Raw genomic sequence first — 24,304 nt, 5'->3', positions numbered from 1 at the left:
AGACTCTGCAAAGTTTGCAAAGCAGCGGCCCCGCGTGTCTCTCCCAGCCCCAGATCCCACCCCTTTGACCCCGCCCCAGGCACTGTCCGGTGGGGGGGGGAGCTCTCCGGATCCTAGAGGCAGCCGGACTTTCCTGGACACTGAAGCTAGGGCTGTCTGTCTCTCTGCACCAAACTGACTTTTTCTTTTCTCCCTCTGTCAAAGACACCTGTTCCGTTAACAGCTGCATGGCAGGCTGGAATCATAAGCAAGCTCTTCGCGCGCCCTGATTATCCGTGCGAAGAAGGCTACACCCGATTAATTTCTACCTGTCGCAACAGGAGTGGGGGGGAGGGAGAGTGCGGAGAGTAGCAATCCAAACTGGAAGGGAGAAGCTGCTCGCCCCCTTTTGTATAGTTTCCGAGCTCAGAACCCCTCAATTTATCAAAGGGTACCTTGACTTGTACTGTATATGCATTAGATCTGAACTGAAGAAGGATTGAGGTAACAGGTGATTTAATACTGGTCCAGTAAATAGCCCCCACGATTATGATGGGAGTAGAGGGAGAATAACAATAAACTTCATAATCATTATCACATTTATATCCTGTCTTTCCCACCAACAAGCTCAAGGCTGTTTCCCCCAGCCCCCCCCCCATCCTGCTGCTTGAGGGAAAGGACAAAAAAATCATAGAATTGTAGAGCTGGAAGGGGCTACCAAGGGTCATCTAGTCCAACCCCCTGCAATGCAAGGGTGGCAAGATAGCGGCCACTCTCCATTCTGCATACGGAAGCCAAATGAACCAGCAGTTGACTCTTACTTAGGTGCTAGTGAGAGAGATGGATAACTTTGCTGCACCTGAGACAGCGTGCCAGGTTAGGGAGCTGGGAGCTTAGACTGAGCAGCCATGGGGCTACCCTGGCTGTCCTCAACATCTGCTGCTTGAGGTATTTGCCTCCTTTTGCCCCATGGTAGAGCTGGTCCTTCTGCTCCCTTTATCTTCTTCACAGGTTCCCTGTTTTTCTTTTATGTATTAAGGTTGCCCCTTTAGGCTATAGCTTTCACAAGACAGCTATTACAACATTTAGTTTTACAATATGCAAACCAAAATTGTTTACTGGGATTATGTTCTGCTGCAACACATCTGTGCACTTCTCTTGCATGTGCAGACATGGTACTTTGGTTAGAGCCAAATTCCATGGCATTTAGAAGCCTATGTAGATTTGGGGGAAAACTCTCAGAACTGAAAATTTGTGGTCTAAACCACAGAGCCTAGGGCTTGCCGATCAGAAGGTTGCTGGTTCAAATCCCCGCGATGGGGTAAGCTCCTGTTGCTCGGTCCCTGCTCCTGCCAACCTAGCAGTTCGAAAGCACGTAAAAGTGCAATTACCTTCTGGCGGGAAGGTAAATGGCGTTTCCATGCGCTGCTCTGGTTTGCAAGAAGCGGCTTAGTCATGCTGGCCACATGACCTGGAAAGCTGTACACCGGCTCCCACAGCCAGTAAAGCGAGATGAGCGCCACAGCCGCAGAGTCGTCTGCAACTGGACTAACAGTCAGGGGACCTTTACATTTACTTGTAGAAAAGAGTTGTACAGTGGTACCTCTGGTTGTGAACGAGCAAAGGTACCACTGCACAACTCTTTTCTACAAGTAAAGGTAAAGGTAAGCCCGTTCACAACATGAAAAGAGCGCAACCCACAGCAATGTATCTGCGCACATGTAGGTTGTGATTCGCTGCTTCTGCGCATGCACGTGATGTCATTTAGCGCTTCTGCGCATGTGCGAGTGGCGAAACCCGGAAGTAACCCTTTCCAGTACTTCTGGGTCGCCGCGGGACGTAACCTGAAAGAACGTAACATGAAGCAAACGTAACCTGAAGTATGACTGTATTTCCTTAGAAACACTGGTGAATGCTCAGTGGACAATAGTTGTGGAATCTGTGGGGAGTATTTTTGGCAGGGGGAGGAGAAATGGGTCTGCTTGATCTGGGTCTGGGGTCTAAGGGAACCTGGACTACTTAATATACTTTTCACACTATTATCAGTCACTTTTTACATCACAAGGTAATGCAGTTTTTAAAAGTTTTGAATTTTTCAATTGTCCAAATGCTTTTTTTGAACTTCCCATTTGGGGGTCTGGCTGCCCATTAAGAAAACAAAAATTTGCCTGTTTTGTTTGGATTCTTCCCTCCAAGTCACCAACCCTATTTCACCCCCTCCTCAAATGTTTTTTTCCGGCTGAACAATGCCTCTTTCTTGCCTGGCTGGGGGACAGTGAGAGGTGTGTGAATCTGTGTAGAAATTAGCCTTCTGGTAAAATTCACAATTATTGCTCTGCCCACTTTTGCTTCTTTCTGTGCCCCTCACTGACATGTGGTCCCTGAAAGGTTGTTCAGAATAAAATGTGGCCCTTGGTCTGAGAAACATCTTCCACTCATGATCTGAAGGCACTCCCATCACCACGTTGAGACTATTACATCCAGAATCTAACATTAACGAGCTACACCACTGCTGAGTGACTGAAGAGAGACATCATTTGAAAAGTAATTTTCCAGTCTTCCCTTACCTAATTTGTCCGGAAGAATTATTTAATGTGCATGTTTGTTTGTTTTTAAAAAGTAAAGAAAGTAAGAAAAGGAGGGGGAGAGAAGGTATCATCTCAGTTGCAGTTTGCTGCACTATCATTATCCTCCTGCCTCCCCCAATTCATGTTCAGAAATGACAGGTGTAAGTTTTGCACAGTGGGGTATGCACTGCTTTGTCTTGTTTTGTGTCTATTAAACACCTCATCACCCCTTACCCTCCTTCAACCTCCTCTTCAGGAGCTTATAAATAGCAGGGCCAGCTGCCAGGGAGCCGTGAACTCGGTGAACCTGTTGTAACATTACCCAGGAAGGCAACAGAGAAGAATGGAATGCAAGTTCCCCTCTGACTCCCTGCCAGGTTATGCCAACTGCGTGTGTGGGAAACCAATTCTTCCTATAGCTAAGCAAGTGGAATGACCTGGTTGAGATGGTGCAAGAGGATGACATAGCGCAGACTGTCCCTTGTAGGGATATCAGCATCTACAAACTCACTCAGTTCAATGCACAAAAGGCAGGCTTGGTGGAATCATGTGGATTGGAGAAGTACAATATATATATATTGTGTGTATACACACACACACACACACACACACACACAATACATATATATATATAGAAGTACAATATATATGTGTGTGGATATAATAAAATGTTTCTTTTTAAAATGGGGGAAAGTTGTCAAAACAAGGGCTAAAATTGGTCAGAGGTCACAGAATGCTGACTGGTTGGGGGGTGGGTGAGGTACAAAACAGGTAGGGACAAAATGGAATGAAGCAGATAAACACCTGAATGGGTCAAGGCTGGTCCACCCATGAGGCAAATTGCCTCAGGCAGCAGGATATGGAAGCAGCAGATGCAGCCTCCAAGGAATGCATTGCCCATCAACTTTGGGGGGTTGGACTGGCCCCTCAAATATTTTATGGGGGGCAAGCGACCTCAGCCCCAAGGAGTTGACTCCTATGTGTGCCATGATCTACTTTTTATCGATATCTGAGCTCAAGGTTCAGGTAGGTAGCTGTGTTGGTCTGACACAGTTGAAATAAATTAAAAAATTGTCCAATAGCACCTTAGAGACCAAGTAAGTTTGTTCTGGGTATAAGCTTTCATGTGCATGCACACTTCTTCAGATACAGTGGTACCTTGGGTTAAGTACTTAATTCGTTCTGGAGGTCCGTTCTTAACCTGAAACTGTTCTTAACCTGAAGCACCACTTTAGCTAATGGGGCCTCCCACTGCCGCCGCGCCGCCCTAGCACAATTTCTGTTCTCATCCTGAAGCAAAGGTCTTAACCCAAGGTAATATTTCTGGGTTAGCGGAGTCTGTAACCTGAAGCGGCTGTAACCCAAGGTACCACTGTACCCTGAAACAGAAGTCACCAGACCTTATATATATGGGGTGGGCGTTTTCTCAGAAGGGTAGTAGGAGATGGGTGATTGACTCAATGGGTATAGTAAATCTGTTGATAAAAGCAAGGGATAGTGTGCAGATGACCAAAAATAACTTTAGCATATTTAATGAGACAAGAATGCAATATCTCTATTCAGACCAGGTCTCTCCATAGTTTTCAGTTTAGTAATAAGTTGTAATTCAGCAACTTCTATTTCAAGTCTGTTTCTGAAATACTTTTGCAATAAGACAGCTGCTTTGAGATCCTGTATTGAATGTCCTGGGAGACTGAAGTGTTCTCCTACTGGCTTCTCTGTCTTGTGATTCCTGATGTCAGATTTATGTCCATTTATGCTTTGGCGTAGGGTTTGGCCTGTTTGTCCAACATAGAGAGCTGAAGGGCACTACTGGCATTTGATGGCATACACCTCAAGGTCTAAGAGATCAGATTTGAGAGTGGCTGAGAACAAGTTAATGGACAAGTTAATGAACAAGTTAATGACGAGGTCATTTCTTGAACCATCTGCTGAGGCTTTCTCTAAATGCCTCACGCTAGGGACCAAATTCTCCTGTCAGTTCCAGCTGCGGTCATATTTTTCAAGCTCATTACCACCAACAATATTCAATCTTCTTTCCAATGGAAAGAATCTCTTCTGCAAGCATTGCATCCAGCCCTCTAAGTATCACATTACCCTAATTACAGAGGCACACATGGCAATCCCACGGCCCATTATATTTGCACCTGGATGGGAAATGGGCTGTAGCCTTCTCCCACCACAGGCCAACCTACATGTTTCATCTCCTTACTAAGATGTCCAACTGCTAGAAGCACCCTTGGCTGTTTTGAAAATGGAGGCCCTCAAGACCATCATTGCATGTAGCCAACATGATAGGCAGGATAATTGTGTGCAAGGGATGTTAAGAGGTCAGGCGTGACCATACCCTGCGCAAACTGAAAAAGTGCAAGAGGAAATTAAGACATGAATGGCCAAGCCAAGCAACACTCCAAATGAGGCTGGTTCCTCTACATGTACTCTGGGTACTCTACCCATTTACCAGGGAAGCCACACATTATTGCTTCCATTCCCCAATGCACTGAGTTCAAAATCAGTACAGTGGTACCTCGGTTTAAGAATAGCCCTGTTTACGAACTATTTGGCTTACAAACTCCGCAAAACCAGAAGTAGTGTCCTGGTTTGCGAACTTTACCTCGCTCTAAGAATGGAATCTGAATGGTTGAAGGGCACTGGCGGCGGGGGGGGGGCTCATTAGGGAAAGCACGCCTCAGTTTAAGAACGGTTTTGGTTTAAGAACAGACTTCTGGAATAGATTAAGTTTGTAAACCAAGGTACTACTGTATACTGAAAATGACAATCCTATTTAAAATCTGTTTGTACTGCACAATGCTAAAAAGGAGGATTTCCAAATACCGTATGTGGGCAACACCTGCAGGATCAGTCCTACCATTAGGCAAAAGGAGGCAGCCACTTCAAGCAGCAAATGCTGTGCAGGGGAGAAGCAAAATAGCCACCCCTGCCATTCTCTTCTTGGAGGGCAGCCCTGTAGGTATACTATTCAGCCTGTTTTCCCCTCCTAAAGCAGCATGTTGCCTCAGGTGTACTGTTATTGTTTGCGCCTCCTCCTATCAATGCGGCATTGCCTTGTTGTGTTAAAGGGATGTTCCAACTTACAACAGAGTCTCAAAATTGCTCAGTTAAAGGGTTTGAATTCCCCCCATTCTCAACATCTGAAGTTTATGCTCTTGAGACAGCTTTGGACAGAGTGCTTTGTGCATTGTCTCCACATCCTGCAGCTGAGATGCAAACCTGGGAATAGGCTTTTCAGCCCATTGACAAAGAACCAAACTGACCAAGTGCCTTCCAAGGATTCTGGACCATCACATTACATCATCTGCTATCGTCCTCCCAATCTACCATGTGAAGGTGCATCCAACATCACTTTTTGTAGGGCTTTAACATCATCCACAGACTTCATACTAAGTGCAAGTGCCTTTGAAATAGCCTGTATTTTATTTGATAGGCCCTTAATTTATTCCCTTAAATGCTTAATTGCATTTAAGTTAAACCTTGTGTCAATTGCTTCGGAATATCATTAGGAGAGCCCCAGCCCTCTAAAATGATGCACATCATTTTCTGGGTCATTAGCAGACCGCCCCACAAAAATTAGGCCATTAACTGTCTGGGATTCCCATACACTACAAGGTGCTTTTAATCCTTTTTTCTTTGGGTCTGTGGTCCTTGATTGCATAACACACCTGACCCCACAATTAGAAGACTTTCATGTTTTCATAAATACATTTTTGCTCAATATGTCGACAACTCGAGTGTGGGCTCCTGGGCTAACCCATCATCTTAAAGCAGTGATGTCACCACCCCATTTATCAAGTCCCTGATCCATGAAAATAATCATTAGCTGAAGTTTCTCCAATCCCTGAAGAACTTTCTTGACAGCAAGACTGGGGGAAGAAACAGCTTTGCTGTGCCAAGCATAAACTTGGAACACCAATTGCCATGCCAAGGATAAACTTGCTCAGTTTTAGCACACGTTGGAACAGAAAAAAAGGGAGAGGGAAGCAGCAGCCCCTTCCAGACCTGGATGCACTTTGGAAGTTTCTCAATGATCACAATGAGGATTAAAGGACAGCATTAGCAAAGTTGTCGGAGACACTGCTGTAAGAAACTGCAGCCACAGCTGTCCTTTCCAGACGCTTCCCATCAGCTCTTCAAACCCCTGGCTCTTATCTTCAAGAAGCAGGTGGTCACAGATAAAAGTTAAAGTGATCACTTTAAGCTCTGATTCTGAAGGACTTTAAAGTTTAGTGCTCAGCAGCAGCAGAGGCAGAAACAGGTTAAAGACCAAACTAGAGGTAAGGATGTGATTGCAGAATGATGTCATGCCCCCTACCAATCTTCAGATTATGGCACAAGGTGAAAAATCTGATAGGAAATCATTATATCTGTGATTGTTTTAAATCCGCATAATGCAAGCATAGCATTCCACAAAAGACATATAATCCAGCATATTAAGAGCGTTGGCACATATTTTAAAAATGTGTGGATAGTAGCTAGTGAAATCTCTAGAGCTGAGTGGTGTTCAGTGGCCAGCAAGGGAGAAGGCAATGCCTCATACAACTTTTACCAACTTCCCAAAGGAGAGGCAAATTGTAAACAGCCAGGACCAGCCCACCCTCCCTGCAGCAGCTTAGCTTCTTCATCTGCCTCCCTTATTCAGCATCCTCTTTTGGTGGCAAGGCAGAAATGTCTCCATAACTGTGATTGACATGGTCAATATACATAGATTTCTCAGTTATGCTGTGTGTAATGGACGTAGCAACCATTATTGTTGTCTATACTGAAGAGGGCTTTAGTGCTTGAATCCTGCTTGCTGGTTTTCCACAGGCATCTGGTTGGCTACTGTGAGAACAAGATGCTGGACTAGAAGAGCCATTGGCCTGATCCAGTGGGTTCTTCTTTGTTCTTACCTCCAGAACCCAGGAGGAAGGGGAGAAAAGTTATGATGTTGGGCTACATCTCCCCACATCCCTGATTACTGGCCAAGCTGGCTGGGGTTGATGGAAGCTGGAATTCAGTATCTAGGCGGCCACAGGTTCCTCATCTGTACTTTAGGTATTTAACAAACAACAGAGACGCGGACGACACCACAATTCTCTCTCATACCCAGGTCGGCCTTAGAAGATTCCTGAACTCGTTCTCTTTCTTTTGCCAGATCAACTCCCTGAGAATTAATTACCAAAAATCTAAAATTATGATTTTTTTCTAAAAGTCGTCAAATCATCAAATGGAGACTAGAAAATCATCCCACTGACCAGGTAAAATCTTTCAAATACTTAGGGATATTTTACCAGCCAAATTTAAACTGGACAACACACAGTCGTCAAATGATTATTCAAGCAGAATGCACTACATCAGCGATTCTCCATTTTTTTCTTCCTCAAAGGCAACCAGCTGGTCCCTGCTGCAATAAATATATTTAATGCCAAGGTCCTTTATAATATATAATAATTAATTTTTCTCAGCTATTGTACAGTATTCCCATTTGGATACAAGCATTCAATAGAGAAGTTGAACAAATCCAAGCGACCCTTCTTCATAAGATCCTTGGTGCCCCTAAATGTGTAAGTTATTTAGCCTTATGTGCTGAAACCGGCCAAAATCTGATGGAAACCAAAGCATGGCTCTCTACAATCAAGGCTTGGCTGAAAGTCCACTTTAGAACAACATCTAACTCCTTCTTAACCTCTATGCTTGAAGACCGCATCTAATCTCATGGTACAGAGCAAATCAAGACAAAATCCTTAGTTTGGGCATTGTTCTCGAGAGCCTTGAAGCATGTGACGAAAATCACATTCCAATTAATCAAGCAGCTTCTGTGCGACCACAAAAGACAGCGCTTGTTACCTCACACTCTGAGATCTTGTTCTCTGGAGGCCTTAGGTATTACAACACCCTATGGAACCTGTGCCAGATACTTAAAGGATTTACTACTCCCTTCCCATCGAAGAGCCTTTATGCTTGTGAGATTAAATGCTTTCCATGCTACAGTGACTAAAGGTAGATTCTCACACACTCCATATCAAGCCCGTTTGTGTCCCTGCAACCAAGAAGTACCAGACTCAATGGACCACATTCTCTTAGATTGCCCTTTACATAGCAGACCTTGCTAACTGATGCTGAGTAAAATGTTGTACCTCCAGCCCACAACTGGAAATCAAATGAGGTTTCTCCTGGCAGATCGGGACAAAGATACCACTGCTCTAGTAGCTTCCTTTTTAGCCACAATTTTACCCGAAATGGTTCCTAACGAACCATCCTGTTGGGAAATAGACAGGGAGTGGCAGAATATCTAAGTGCACATGACCACAGTGTGACCCTATAACCCTTGTCCTTTTAATTATCTCAGTGATTTGAAACGTTTTATATTGTGATGCCAAGAAAGGTATTTGATTTGAAACAACGGAGACAAACACAATTGCAGATTCCCCTCATTTTCTCTCCAAGTTCAAATGTTTGAAAGCTCTTCCCTTTTAAAAAATCAACATTAGCTCAGCTGTGCCCCAAGGGCCATGTGGTGACAGAACAGAAGGAAAAGCCTTCCAAGAATATCTTATCCAGCAGATTTTTGAAATGGTTATGAACAAAACGTCACTGTGAAGAGATGGCCAGAAACATTATAACACTATCGTATTATTTACTTATTTATTTATTTATACCCCACATTCCCCAACAACAGGAATTTAAGGCAGTTTACAGATAAAATAAGAACAGCAAAAAACATAGAAAAAAATCTGATGTCTCACTATTATAGATAATAACCTTATGACTTTTTGATAAATCTTATTTGGGTGAGACTGTGAGAACCACAGTCAGCATAAAGAATTATCTTAGTATCTAAACAGCCATGTTAGATCCCATTGATGTGTACATTTTCTCTTACTGTTATAGACGAAGCTTCAATCACAATGGCAAAGAGCACGGGGGATAAAGGACATCCCTGACTAGCTCCTCTAGAGAGATTGCATGTTTCTGACATACCTCCATTTCCCATTACTGGAGCTCCAAAAGTCAAGTCCAACTGATGAGTTCTGAACCCATACTGAAATATTCTAATTCTTTAAATAATATTGGAATGCCTTTTCTATCTCATGTTATGGGAGAATATCTACTGTAAAGATGAGTACCCATAATTCATTTATACGCCTAAACATTTCATTAGTTGCCCCATCTGAAATACTGTCAAAATGGGAGCAATTGATGAAGCATCTCAAATGGAACCAAACCCCACCTACCTGCCAAACTCCAAAAACAAACAAACAAACAAACAAACAAACAAAAAACAGCGGAGGTATGGCAGTACCTAGCATAAAGAATTATTGTTACGCAACAAAATTGGCTATGTTGAAATAATTGTTTGAGGAAGATCCAGTACTGGAGGTAGAAGAATTAATAATAAAGAAAAAGCTTGCAAGGGCAGTGACATCACCAAGGCGAGACGGTGTTTCGATCTGCTCCTCTTTCTTTCCCCATAAGCAAAAATAGGTCTGCTATTTGCTTGCAGCAAAACGAAGTCTTGCTCAAACTTCTAATAGACCCAAGCAGGCTATGAGCTGCAGGACCAGAAAATCATGCCCTCTAGACAACTGGTTTTTACCTCTGTCTCAGATCATCAGAGAATCACAAGCCCATTTCCAAAATGGTCACCAGGGCTCAATACAGTGAAGGGGAAAAAACAGCTCAGAGAGACCAGAAGCTCCATTTAACACAGCAGGTTACGTTGCCCTAATTAAAAAAACACTGTCTGAATCTAGGGTAAAGAACTGAAACTGTTGAGAGAATATATTTTAAAACTCACCCAAACAGGCTCAAGACGTTTCCTCAACAGTTAATGAAGAAATGGAACTCAGCATGAAAGAACAGAACTATGATTCTTTAGCTAACTTTTATGTGGTTTACTACAACTTTATTAATTTCACAAACAATGAAGCATATAGTAGGACAGTACATACAGTATACAATACAGTCTGGTGCACATAGGTTATCTCTCCTCCTTCACTCCTTGTTACTTCTCTATTTAATTATGATATATGTAACCAATGACAAAAATAATGGATACTGAAACAGAATTTTGAATCGTTACTGGTATAATAATAATAATAATAATAATAATAATAATAATAATAATTTTTTATTTATACCCCGCCCTCCCCAGCCAAGGCCGGGCTCAGAGCGGCTTACAAGCAATAATAAAAACAAGATGAGTGATTACAACTTAAAAACAAAAATAAAATACAACATTAAAATAATGGAACATTAAAATATTAAAATGGAGCCTCATTGCAGGAGAAGGAAAAGAAAAAAGAAAAAGGGGGCGGAGGGAATCAAATTGGCTCCAATCCAAAGGCCAGGCGGAACAACTCTGTCTTACAGGCCCTGCGGAAAGAGATCAGATCCTGCAGGGCCCTGGTCTCATGAGACAGAGCGTTCCACCAAGTTGGGGCCAGTGCTGAAAAGGCCCTGGCTCTGGTTGAAGCCAATCTAACTTCCTTAGGGCCTGGGACCACTAGGGTGTTGTTATTTATGGACCTTGAGGCTCTCCGTGGGGCATACCAGGCGAGGCGGTCCCGTAGGTACGAGGGTCCTAGGCCGTGAAGGGCTTTAAAGGTCAAAAGCAGCACCTTAAATCTGACCCTGTACTCCACCGGGAGCCAGTGCAGCTTGAAAAGCACTGGATGAATATGCTCCCATGGCAGAGACCCTGTGAGGAGCCTCGCTGCAGCATTCTGTACCCGCTGGAGTTTCTGGGACAGCTTCAAGGGCAGCCCCGCGTAGAGCGAGTTACAGTAGTCAAGCCTGGAGATGACTGTTGCATGGATCACTGTGGCCAGGTCGGGGCGGGAAAGGTAAGGGACCAACTGCTTGGTGCGGCGAAGGTGGAAAAATGTCGCCTTGGCTGTTGCTGTGACTTGCGCCTCCATGGAAAGGGAGGCGTCAAGGATTACACCCAAACTCTTAACGGAAGGCAATGGCACTAATTGGGCCCCCGCAAGAGAAGGGAGTTGGTCCCTCATCCCCATGCTATCCCGACCTAGCCATAGGACCTCTGTCTTCGAAGGATTTAGTTTCAATCGGCTCCCACGAAACCATCCAGCCACAGCTTCCAAGCATCTGGTCAGTGTGTAAGGGGCCGAGTTGGTGTGGCCATCCATCAGTAGATAGAGCTGAGTGTCATCAGCATACTGATGACAGCCCAGCCCAAAGCTCCGGATAATCTGGGCAAGAGGGCGCATAAAGATGTTAAAAAGCATTGGGGAGAGAATTGCGCCCTGCGGCACTCCACACACCAAGGAGTGGCGTGACGACATTTCCCTCCCTAGTGCCACCCTCTGTCCCCGACCAGAGATAAAAGAGCACAACCAGTTACGGGCTATGCCCTGTATCCCCACGTCTGCAAGGCGATGGTCCAGAAGATCATGATCGACCATGTCAAAGGCTGCTGACAAATCTAAAAGGATCAGCAGTCCTGACCCGCCTCGATCCAGTTGTCTACGAATATCATCTGTTAGGGCAACCAGAGCCGTCTCCGTCCCAAAACCAGGACGGAAACCGGACTGAAATGGATCTAATGCCGATGTTTCCTCCAGAAACCTACCAAGCTGTTCAGCAACCGCTCTCTCAATTACCTTACCCAGGTATGGAAGATTTGAAACTGGGCGGTAATTGGATAGGTCTAAGGGATCTAATGAAGTTTTCTTTAAGAGTGGACGCACCACTGCTTCCTTCAGTTCCCCTGGGAATGTCCCCGTGTCAAGGGACAAATTGATAATTTCAACCAGGGGGGTCCGCGCAACATCTGGACACTCCCTAATCAGCCAAGACGGGCACGGATCAAGGAGGCAGGTGGTGGGCCTACCAACTTGGAGGAATCTATCCACATCAGTAGGGAGTATCCGATCGAAATGGTCCAACACTGGACCTGAAGTCAGTCGAGGGGCCTCCAGTTCAGTCACTGTGTCTAAATTGGCAGGGAGGTCACGGCGGAGCAACAGGACTTTCTCCGCAAAAAAGCTCGCGAATGCCTCACAGCTGTGGGTCGAATTTGTGCTTAAATTTGGTTGTCCTCCTAAGGACGTTATTGACCTAATTATTCTAAAAAGTTGTGCCGGGCGAGAGCTAGCGGATGCAATGGAAGCTGCAAAGTAAGATTTCTTAGCAGCTTTCATAGCCATCTCATAGGCTTTCATAAGCGTCCTATAAGATGTTCTTGAGGCTCCGTCACGAGTCCGTCGCCATACTCGCTCTAGCCGTCTGAGATCCTGCTTCATTTTCCGGAGCTCCTCAGTAAACCAAGGGGCCCGGTTTCGACGGGGTCGCAGAGGGCGCTTAGGCGCGATCTCATCAATGGCTGCCAAGAGCCGGTTATTCCGGCTGTTATTTGCCTGTGTTCACTGTGGGGAAATAACAATAATTTTATTATTTATATGCCGCTCTGGGTGGCTTCCAACCTCAAATGTTAAAAACCTCAGATGTCTGAATGCAGAGCATATGTATATGGAGTGCGTGTTTGTGTGTCCACAGTAAACAACAAATGTTTCTGCTGAACAAATGTTTTATGTGGTGAGCTTAACCGCTTGACTGAAGCTTCTGTGCTGCATCACGCACAGAATGTACCCAACAAGATGGGAAGGCTGGAGAAGAAGCAAGGTAGGATGAAGCCAAACTTGGGAACATTTGGCTGTTTCTTAGGCCATGAGGTTCTGTTCTTCTCCCTCCAAGGCAGCGAGTTCCTCCAGAAGTTTCTCTTTCTCCTGCTGCAGTTCCTGCACCCTCTCCTTGTTTTTCTTCAAGCGATCCTCCAGCCACTGCATAAGAGGACCACTGATGACAGACATCTGGCTGCAGAGCTTCTTAGTGAACACTGGCGAGGAAAGAAGTAATGCAGTAAATAGTGAGATACAACCATCTCCCTCTGCAGAGTGTCAGTGTACCAGTGATGATGATGATGATGATGATGATGATGATGATGATAATAATAATAATAATAATAATAATAATAATAATAATAATATACTATTATTTACACCCCGCCCATCTGGCTGGGTTTCCCCAGCCACTCTGGGCAGCTTCCAACCAAATATTAAAAACAATACAGCATCAAACATTAAAAACTTCCCTAAACAGGGCAGCCTTCAGTTGTCTTTTAAAAGTAAAATAGTTGAATAATAAAAATTATTATTTCCTTGGCACTCAATTCACTCCAAGGCTGACTTAAGAGCCTGATCCTATGCGGTATTAGAAATTATATAAGCCCTTCAAAATTTAACAGCTTAAAGATACCTAACTGTGAAGGCAAGACAGGCACCAATAGCTCACAGAGCAATGATAAACCCATCAAAAGAAAGAAGCAAGACCACTGACAAGTTTGCATTAAGGTACTCAGGCTAGCATGCTGGCAAAACAAAAGGCTTGCCTCCCTGTCCTCTATGGCAAACAAGATAACATACCTGCTATCTTGAGTAAGTAGTTACACCAAATCTTGGCATATCAACAATACAGACCAAATCCGAGGCATGGAAGGGTGTTAATGATACTGGGATAATAAGGACAATGCACTCCCTCAGCAAACTGCTCACATCTAAACAGAAGAGGCTTCCCTACACTTTTCAAACTGTTGGTATGGAGCAACTATCGTTTAATGCCAAGCCTCTGACAATCCAGGTCCAAAGTCTGATGACTGCAAATGTTTCAAGTACCAAAATGTGTGACATTGGTACTTTTGATCTGGAAATCCTTACCTGCACCATTATGGATCTTGGTTATGGGATCCAGATGGGTAAGGCTAAATGGAGGAAGAGAGCACACTGGTGTCAAGTCAGCACTCCCACAAAACACAAAAGTCACAGTATGTTTTCTATCAGGCTTCACAAAACAACATCCTCCAAAAAAAATAAAGACTACAATCCAGGTAGTTCTTCCCTCCCGGTCACTTCATGTCAATGTCCACTTCCTGGACCACAGTAGGTTACTTGGCTACTGGCAAGGGTCACCACATGGTCCACATGGGATTTTGAAATGCCCCCTGCTGGATCAGACCCTCTTGTCCCAGTGACTTGATTCCCACAGTAGTCAAGCAGATGCTTCTGCAAAACCAACATTTTCATTATTTACTTAATTCAAACCCTCTTTCTTCTAGCCCAGCAGACTGCCAGGCAAGGGCCAAATTACTCCTGCAAATGATGATAATGATGATGATTAATTGAATTTATATACCACCCTATACCCAGAGGTCCCAGAGCAGTTCACAGAACAAAATCAAAATATAAAACCACAAAATATATAATCAAAATATGAACAGCAACCCAATAACCCCCCCTTCCAAAAAACCCCACATTTTAAAAGGGAATAGAATGTCAATCAAATCAACCAAAAGCCTGGCTAAAAAGGAACATTTTTGCCTGGCGCCTAAAGATGTATAATGAAGGTGCCAGGTGAACTTCCCTAGGGAGAGCGTTCCACAGACAGGGAGCCACCACAGAGAAGGCCTGTTCTTGTGTTGCCATCCTCCGGACTTCTCAAGGAGGAGGCACACAAAGAAGGGCCTCAGAAGATCATCTCAGGGTCCAGGTAGAGCAGGCATCCCCAAACTCAGCCCTCCAGCTGTTTTGGGACTACAATTCCCATCATCCTTGACCACTGGTCCTGTTAGCTAGGGATGACGAGAGTTGTAGTCCCAAAACAGCTGAAGGGCCAAGTTTGGGGATGCCTGAGGTAGAGGCAGTCCTTAAGGTATTGTGGTGCTGAGCCATTTAAGGCTTTATAGGTCAAAACCAGCACTTTGAATTGGACCCAGAAGCTACCGTATTTTTCGCTCTATAACACGCACCCGACCATAACACACACGTAGTTTTTAGAGGAGAAAAATCTGTAGGCATGCCACCCATAGGCATTCCCTCCATAACACGCACAGACATTTCCCCTTACTTTTTAGGAGGAAAAAAGTGAGTGTTATGGTGCAAAAAATACGGTAATTGGTAGCCAGTGCAGTCGGACCAGGATCGGTGTAATGCGCTCAAACCATCTTGCTCCGGTGAACAACGTGGCTGCTGAATTCTGCACTAACTGAAGTTTTAGAACCATCTTCAGAGGCAGCCCTACATATAACACATTGCAGTAATCTAACCTTGAGGATACCAGAGCATAGACAACAGTAGTTAGGCTATCCCTGTCCAGATAGGGACGTAGCTGTTCCACCACCTGAAGCTGAAGCTGATGGAAGGCACTCTTGGTCACTGAGGCCACCTGAGCCACAAGCAACAGCAAAAGATCTAGGAGTACACCCAAGCTACGAACCTGCTCCCTGAGAGGAAGTGTAACCCCATCAAGAGCAGACAATCTCCCACACTGAAGGTTCGATGGGGCTGAAAAGCATTCCCCAAGCAACACCATCTGGGAATGACCATCCAAGTAGGACTGGAACCACCGTAAAGCGGTGTCACCCACCCCTAGTATTAAGAGTCACTCCAGAAGTATACCATGCTTGATGGTATCGAAAGCCGCAGAGAGGTCTTGCCCCCTTTCTCCCACCATCTGTGTCAGCTTTTGGACGCCTTTGGGTCCCCCCTCAATGAAATTAGGCCAAGAGCTGCATAGAACCCTTAGGCTGTAGGCTGCCTACCTCTGCCATACAGTGGTACCTCTGTTTACAAACGCTTCTGGTTAGGTTCCGCTAACCTGGAAGTAACTGCTCCTGGTTGCGAACGTTGCCCCAGGATGCGAATGGAAATTGCACACCGGAGGCGCACGCACAGTGGGAGGCCCCATTAGCGAAAGCACGCCTCAGGATAAGAATGGTTTCAGCTTAAGAACGGACCTCCGGAACGAATTAAGTTCGTAACCAGAGGTACCACTGTGCTTGATGGCAAAGGAGAGCAAGTGATAAAGGGTATCCAACTAAAGCAAAGAAGGGAGCCTGGCTCTCATTTTACCTGTGGATTTTCCTGTAAGCATCTTGCTCCTCTTGACACAAGATCCTGGGGAGTTCCATCATTGACTCAAGACACGCTTTCCCCATGGTGGTGTGAGGAATTATATGCACAGGAATTTCAATCCTTTCATACCTACAAGGGGAAGAATATTTGTGTTACTGTTCCATTTTTGGAGACTTGACAGCATAATTCTACGTGTGCTTAGTTGGAAGTCATTTTTATTTATTAATTTGAAGTATTTGTTGGCTGTCTTTTAGGACCAAACCCTCCCAAGGTAGCTTCTACCACACATATTCACAACATAAAATCAATACAAGTTTAAAACCATAAAACAGTATTAAAATGCAACAGAAAAAGAATAAGAACTTATACAACATTCAGCCCAGCAAGAGAAGTAAACGCTAGAAGAGCACAACATACACAGCACATACACACTGTGTTAAGTGGGGCTTACTCTAGAGAAGTGTGCACACTATATCGTCCATAGATGCCAGGTGAAAAACAGGAACTATAAAGATACAAACAGCTGGGCAGAACAATGGAATGTCTAGGCACACTTTTTTATAAGAAGAATACAAAGATGAAAGTGAACGAACTGTAGCTAAAATATTATGTTCATTTTTCACATGGTCTAATCCTTCTCCTGCCCACCCCCCTACTATTCTTAAGCGGGTCTCTTCTCCAGTTTTCAGAGAGTAGCTGGAAGTGGGAAGCAGAAAAAGCTCCTCTCCTTCCACTCCGCAGTTTTAATCTGAAATATTATGCCCAGAGCTAGCTCAGAAACTGCTCATGCTAATGAAATCCCGTTGCAAAATGCGCCCAGAACAATGGGAATTTTGAACCCAGAATTGCCTAGAGATGAAGAATTGAGAATTAAAACATAGCAGCACTGCTATACATAAAAAGTAACCACTGAAGCTGAAGTTCAAAGAAAAGTGAGAAAGGCTGAGGCATTGAGGTTGCCAAACCCTCCTACTTAACAGAGTACTTACTCGGAGCTCTTTTGGGCTTGAATGGACTGGAAACAGGTGAACAGAATCCGGCCAGTCTGGAATAATCAGCAGATTTATGTGAGGAAAGAAAGAAAGAAAGAAAGAAAGAAAGAAAGAAAGAGATTATTATACAACAGGATGTTTGATTATCCAAACCCTGAAAGAGCCACACATCTCTATGTAGTGACACTCTATTCAGGTATTCTACTACTTGGGAAGCAGGGAGGGAAGAAGGAAATAAACACACTGGATGGGATTCAACTAAGATATTCCATGCAGCGGAACTTCCCCCTCTCCCCCACCATGCCCCTGTGCTCCTTAAATCTTTTCTGGATGATTGGGAGAAACCCCATAACTGGTTTAGCACAATGAGTCAGGTGTGGGGAAGGGAAGTCTTGTTGCTTGAGTGGACATAGTTGTACAGGCATACATCCCATTTCACACTAAGTTTCATTTCACCCACTGCACTCCAGCCAGAGATTAAAGCTCACATTCTATTAAATGATAAACATTCCAATGGCACCTTGAAGACTGATTGCTGCAGAAGGAGCCTGTTTAGGTGATATACTGCCAAATGTGAAGTTCATTGTCCCAATGAATATACCTGGGTTTTGGTTTTGTTTAATAGTAGTTGTGGGTGCACAATTGGAATTACTGTTGCTTTTGGGCAGGGTGGTTAAACCCTCCACGACCCACACATGCAGTTGCAACAAAAACAAAAACCATGCTCCCTTCCTTGAAGTTGCTGTTTACTATGGGAGATAAGTGACTATTGATGTCAATACCAGTATTGGGGGGGATGTGTTCTTTTATTTCCTTCTCAGGTCATTCTTGGACAACTTTGTGCATGTCGTCTTTGCATTTGTGTGTAACATCCACTGCTAAATTCCGCCAACAATTATTGTTCTCTAAACCACAGCACTAGCGATCCACCTAATCCAGATTAAGTGCCTCAGAAACGGAACTTCAGTCCATGCTTAGGTATTCCAAAGAAGACAGCCTGCCTTTCCCCAATGCACCCTCTTAGTATCTTCCCACATTTTATGCCTGTCCATTTTTAATGTGGTTCAGCAACATCTGCAGACCCAAATATGGGGAAAGCCAGGGAGCCTGGATTTGAGAGTGTGCACTCTAAGACACAAAGGACCAAGTAGTTAAGAAAAGTGCTGGGACCCCAATTACCTTCTCCAAGCTCATGCACTTGTTTCACTGAATTTATGTGTGTGTGATCACCGAAAACAAAGTGACAAACCATAACATCGACAAATGAAAGGGAGAGACCTAGTCTACACCTCAACTCTAATTTAAATTTGTGTGTCTCAGGACTACAACCACTCAGCTCACAAACAATGCTGAAATTGAAACCACAGCAGCAATAGGTATCATGTATGAGTTCACTGCTTCAAGTATCTCCAGTCCAGGGATCTTCAACCTTTTCAGACCCAAGACCCACTTTTAACCCAAGCATGAAATTTGGGGACCTATTTATTAAACTTTAATTATATATTTGCATGGTGGTAATGCTCCTGTTGTGACCTACCTTGGATTAGGCCACAACCCACTTGTGAAGACCAGTGATCTAATCCAGGCTCCAGAAAGAATAGTGCATTCTTTTCAGAAAGGAACAGAGAGCAATAATGGCTACAATACAGGAATGGGTGTCATTTATTTACCTTTGTGTTTTTGTCATCATTGAAACAGGAGAAGATAAGCCCCACAAAGTCTTGGTCCATCATCTGATACATCGCTTGTGTGCAGAGGTCTGCAGGCATATAATTGGCAAAACAAATTACAAATTCTACATTTCCTGGCTTAACAGAAGCCACTGGATCATCAGTGTGAAAGATCAAGCCAGACAAGGAAAGATCACAGATGTCCTTTTTTTCCAGGCGCAGCAGAGAGCATTGGAGAAGAGATTTGTATGACATTTGAAAACGAAAGTTACCATACAATAATGTAAGCCAGGGGTAGGCAACCTAAGACCCATGGGCCACAGGCACCCCACGGGGGGCGTTTAACTGGCCCACGAGCCACCCCCAAACCAAGCTGCCCACTCGGCGAGTCCCCGCGCGCTGTGCTAAACTGGCACAGCGCAGCGCGGGGACTCGCTTCCATGGTGCTGGAAATTGTGTCTGCAGACACCAGAAATTGCATCTGCGCAAACACAGATGCCAGAAATCGCAGGCGGGCGCACTCACGCACATGCGCAATCCAGCCCTCGGAGGGATCTCTGCTGGAGTGAACTGGCCCAAGCAAGGTAAACCTTGCCCACCCCTGATGTAAGCCTCTAAAAGCAAGATTACAGTCAAATCTAAGGCAGCCCTGGGAGTCCCTTATTTAATCATCTCCTGCTGCATCTTTTGGCTCTATTTATATATTTCGATCTTGGGGCTCTTCCTCTCCCTGTTTTTTTTTTGGGGGGGAGGGATGGCTTTCTCCCCTTTTGCTTAAACTGCACTTTCCCCCTTTTCTCTCCGACCCTCTTCTGTGAATAAAAACCATTTCTTCTCTTGTCTCAGTCTACCAATCCTCTTAGGGCCTCTCGCTTCGTTATCACTTGGCACACAACAGCAAGCATTAGGTGGCCTTGAGGAGTAAGAGCAGGGAACTTCAAAGGGGAAATGAAACAGTAACTCAAACATAAGAGTCTCTAAGGTGGACAGTAGTAAATCAGGAATAGAAGGTCATACCTAGCTATTATGGTTTGTAGGCCAAGCTAAAAATGCAACTTTGCTAAAACCTACCTGTTGCCATAGTACTGTGTATGCAGATAGGAGCATGGTTTTATTAACCAATGAAACTGTACACATGTGCCGATCACGCTTCAAGTAGCCAATGCATATTCATAACATCTTGTGTTTCAAGTAAAACTTTGTAGGGAAACCATATAAATATGAGCCTGATGCCTTAGATGGCGAGATTTTCTTTTTTTGGGGGGTGGGGACACACACACCAGTTTTTTCTGCATTTCCTTCTTCCCAAGTCAGGTAAGAAAAGGGCCGTGGTGTGTGCTTTGCAAACAGAAGGTCTCAGGTTCAATCTCCAGCATCAATATATTGGTCTGGGGAGTCACTGCCAGTCAGTGTGGACAAATATTGAGCTAAGTGATCAGTGTTCTGACTTGGCCTGAGCCGGCTTCCTATGTTTCTATAATGGAGCAAAAGAAGTGCACTCATCCCCAAAAGTCTATTGTAATCAGCAAAGATTCTTTGCCAGGAGCATTCAGCTCATACAGGTCCTGCCTGGTAGGAAAATGAAGGCTCCCCCTGTCACAACATCTTATCCTTACATTAAATTCTCTCTCTCTCTCTCTCTCTCTCTCTCTCTCTCTCATATACATACATACAAAATCTTTCAGGTATCTCACCCCCTTAAAAAGTGTCCCACCCCAAGTCAGCATATATTGGATGATGTACACATGTCTTACCCAGAAGAAAACTCTTACCTACGTGCGATGGCCAAACTGTTATGTGGGGATGAGAATGATACCAGCCAACAACTCTTGTAGGCTGTCCTGTTAACTTAGCCAATCTGTGTGTTAGTTAAGGTTTCTCCAAAAACTAAAAATAGCTCCCTACTGCAAACCTAGTCATGCATTTAAAAATACACATGTTCTTACATTTGCCAATCTCAAACATGCGCACACACTATTATTATGAAATGCTCTTTCAGAACAGCAAAGGAAAGAAGCAGAGAACTATGGGCAGGACATTTCCCTTCTAGGCCATCACTTGCAAAGTGATTTAAGCCACTTTCCCAAAATCTCATGCCCTTTGAGGACTACCTGCCTTGAAAATACTCAAGTGTTATTGCCCCATAATTTCTGTCAAAGGATATCTCTGCTTCTGTTGAAGCAGCTGAGAGCTGCTCTGGGGAAATCTCCACACGATCTTTTCTCTTATCTGACCGGTGCAGAATGATCACGGAGTGAATATGAACTATTCGGCTAGCACCAACCTGTGGGATAAATGAAGAAAAACATATGAAGCACAACATTTCACATGCTTACTTGGGCATGCATCCCACTGTATTAAATGGAGCTCACTCCAGGTAAATGTGCATGCAATGGCAGCAGCAACACAATAAGATTGTGATTCCAGAATATGCTTACTCTCACTGAAAAACCCTTCTTCATTCTTACATCTCGCACACATGCAAGATCATTTAAGCAGAGATTTATTTCTGAAAACTTGCTTTCAAACTGAGCAGAGCTGCCTTTACATCCCTCCAAATACCCTTTGCAAAGAACTTGACTGTCCAAAGCCATCCAAGAAAGTGATTTCCTTCCCTGGTACAGATCAAGCCAACCTAAGCTCTTCCAAGGAGACCTTGCTGCATGATCAGAAGATTTTTAAAATCTGTGTTGGTGACAACACAGAAGCAGGTTTTGTTGGTAATTGCACCCACCACTGGAATGCCCTCCCTTGAGTAATTTTGAGAGACAATAATGAGCTTTAAACATTTCTGAACACCTATGTTTGCTCAAGCTTTCCAAATTCTTTGTTTTGTTCACTACTCAGCTTTATTTGTTAACACTGTTACATTTTTATCTAGTTTTTAGGAAATTTTATTTAATGTTGCTGTATTTCTATTGTTTTTATGAAAGCTTCTTAGAGGTTTTTATTATATTAAGCAGGCAAAAGCTTTAATGAAGAAAATATATTGAAGACAGGAGCCCAGACTCATGTAGTTTGAAGTTTAACAGAGAGATACTTTGGCCACTGTATGACTAGACACTATGTGTTTCCATCTAGGAGTGTTGCATCTGACTCCAGATGCCAGGCTGTAGTTACTCAGAGCACACATGCAGAGATGCTACTTTTTATCAGTTCACACGCTCTCTGAGAGCCCTGGCATAAAAGAGCAACACTGCTGCAGGTCCCTGTTGAAACTTGCTGCATGAGACATGCAATTGCAATCTAGGAGAGCAACCATAACAACGAATGCAGCCAGTGGTCAATCCTGGAGCCCCTTCCCCCAACAATGGAGCAGAAGAAAGAAAAGACTTTAAGGATGCAACTCTTTGCAGAGGTACTTGAGGAAAATGTTCAGTGTTGCCCAGTACTACCTAATTATCGGTACCAACAAATAGTAAGTGGGTCAAGCTATGAAAATATTTCTAAAGTCATACTGTCATTTCGTCCTAGTGCTGCATTATTTAGTTGGTCAGACTCAATAGCTTACATCATTCCTGATGATGGCCATGCTGGGTGAGATGATGGGAATTGGGAGAACAATGCTTGTTAGGCCCCAGGTTCCCCACCCTGGGTTAGAATATTCTGAATGACTAAAAGTTATACAAAGTAATCAGGAGCTTTTAGAAATGTACAGTACTTGAAAAACCTGCAGAGAGCAAGCCTCAGTTCAAGAGAGAAATCCCTTTCCTGCGGGTGAGAGAAATGGGGAAAGAGTGCACCTTTTCTAACATGAAACTTGCTTCAGAAAATGCACATGTCATCTTAAAATAAAGATGCTTTTATTCTTTAGAACTCTGGGCCATATTTAATCCTGATTCATGAGGCAACATATTTATAAAAAATTTTCTTAACACAAGTTCTATTAAAACTGGCAGGTGGCATGATCCATCTTAAAAGGCAATTCATCCTTCTCCCACACAGAGGATGTGTGCTTTTTAAAATTATGCCCACTATAACATACAGAAATATAATCTGAAAACAAAAAAGGCATGCTTTCCTCATAAATATGGTTGCAACCCATTGTTTCTCTCTTCACATGTCAGACTTTCTTGCTCCAACAGTCTTTTGGGAACAGACTGCTTTTTAGGAAAGGTCCGTTGCTGTGCTGCTTTTATTGTAATTATTTATTTCAAAAAAACCATACACTGCTTGATTATGAAAAACGAAAAACACCTCAAAGTGGCTTACAAAAAGAAAAAAGAATAAAACGGGGGGGGGGGTCCCACAACCATACTTTAAAACATACATAATTATAATACTAACACAGATTAAAATTACCTCAGCTTTCTAAGAATCTGGGTAGGTGTGTCTAAGTAACAATGCTTTATGAGGTGCGGAAAAGAGTACAGCAATGGTGCCTGCTTAATCGCAATAAGCAAGGAGTTCCAAAGTGCAGGAGCTGCCACAGTACAGGGTTGTGATTTTACAAATGTGGAAGGGGTGTTTCATAGCACCTGCAGCAGTGTTATCTGTATGTTTTAATGTAGATAAATTGATCTTAATTCTATGGCTTCATTGTTATTATTTTTAAAGACTCCTCTATGTTTTCAGCTCTTCTAATTTTTTTCTGCGAGCTGCCCTGAGATGGAGTGATAGAGATAAATATTGTGATCAATCTACACTGTGGAAGTCAGTGGGGGAGTCGGCCCACTGACAGGTGAGGGTTACGGCTGCGGCCTGTAACGGATCCGCCCAGAAGGTAAGCGCCCTGCACCCAGCGGGACTTCCAAGCCACCCCCGGCTCCCTCCCCCGCAGTATTCCCCGGCAGCAGCAGACCCCGCTCCTCACCTCGCCAATGCAGAGGCCCATGACCTCCTCTTGCTCAGTGCTCAGCGCGTGGACCATGCAGACGAGGAAGGCGTCGGCCTCCAGGTGCGCCGCCTGCAACGCCATCGCCGGCTGCTTCGCTCTTCTTCGCCGCTCCTTGTCTCCCCTCTTAAAGGGGAGGCCGGGGATCACTCAGCCGGTAGCAGCACATGAGATTATTTTTGTTTCTCACGGCTGTGGGTCCAAGCCCAACGTTAGGCGTTGCAGTGGGGTCGGACTAGATGGCCCTAAGGTCCCTTCCAACCTTACGAGTCTAGGGCGAAAGCGGTCCTGCGGTCCTGAGCATCCCTTCCGCCTAGGCCTCTTCTGAGAGGGA

General features: G+C 44.2%; 1 protein-coding gene across 1 annotated transcript; it reads right to left on the bottom strand.

The window, feature by feature from the left end:
- Nucleotides 1–13,224: 13,224 nt before the first annotated feature.
- BRCC3 (BRCA1/BRCA2-containing complex subunit 3) lies at nt 13,225–24,298 on the bottom strand. The gene is made up of 8 exons (XM_081179911.1): nt 23,950–24,298; nt 21,301–21,420; nt 20,909–20,996; nt 19,137–19,225; nt 17,464–17,519; nt 16,472–16,603; nt 14,282–14,325; nt 13,225–13,404 (listed from the first exon to the last, which is right to left on the bottom strand). Exons 1-8 carry the CDS (start codon nt 24,052–24,054, stop codon nt 13,229–13,231), a joined length of 810 nt encoding a protein of 269 aa, XP_081036037.1. The 5' UTR covers nt 24,055–24,298; the 3' UTR covers nt 13,225–13,228.
- Between the last annotated feature and the right edge of the window lie 6 nt (nt 24,299–24,304).

This window comes from Podarcis bocagei (assembly GCF_964188305.1).
Source record: "Podarcis bocagei genome assembly, chromosome: Z".
NCBI classification, from domain to species: Eukaryota; Metazoa; Chordata; class Lepidosauria; order Squamata; family Lacertidae; genus Podarcis; species Podarcis bocagei.
Note: the sequence above shows the minus strand (reverse complement) of the source record. Positions and strands in the feature narration are given on the sequence as shown.

What these genes read in the sequence shown, in the direction of transcription:
- BRCC3 (XM_081179911.1), bottom strand. Translation starts at nt 24,054, where the DNA reads ATGGCGTTGCAGGCGGCGCACCTGGAGGCCGACGCCTTCCTCGTCTGC. An exon ending in TGGGCCTCTGCATTGGCGAG is followed by an intron (nt 21,421 to 23,949) that starts GTGAGGAGCGGG and finishes TTTATCCCACAG; the next exon opens with GTTGGTGCTAGCCGAATAGT. An exon ending in CAAGATCCATAATGGTGCAG is followed by an intron (nt 13,405 to 14,281) that starts GTAAGGATTTCC and finishes TTTCCTCGCCAG; the next exon opens with TGTTCACTAAGAAGCTCTGC.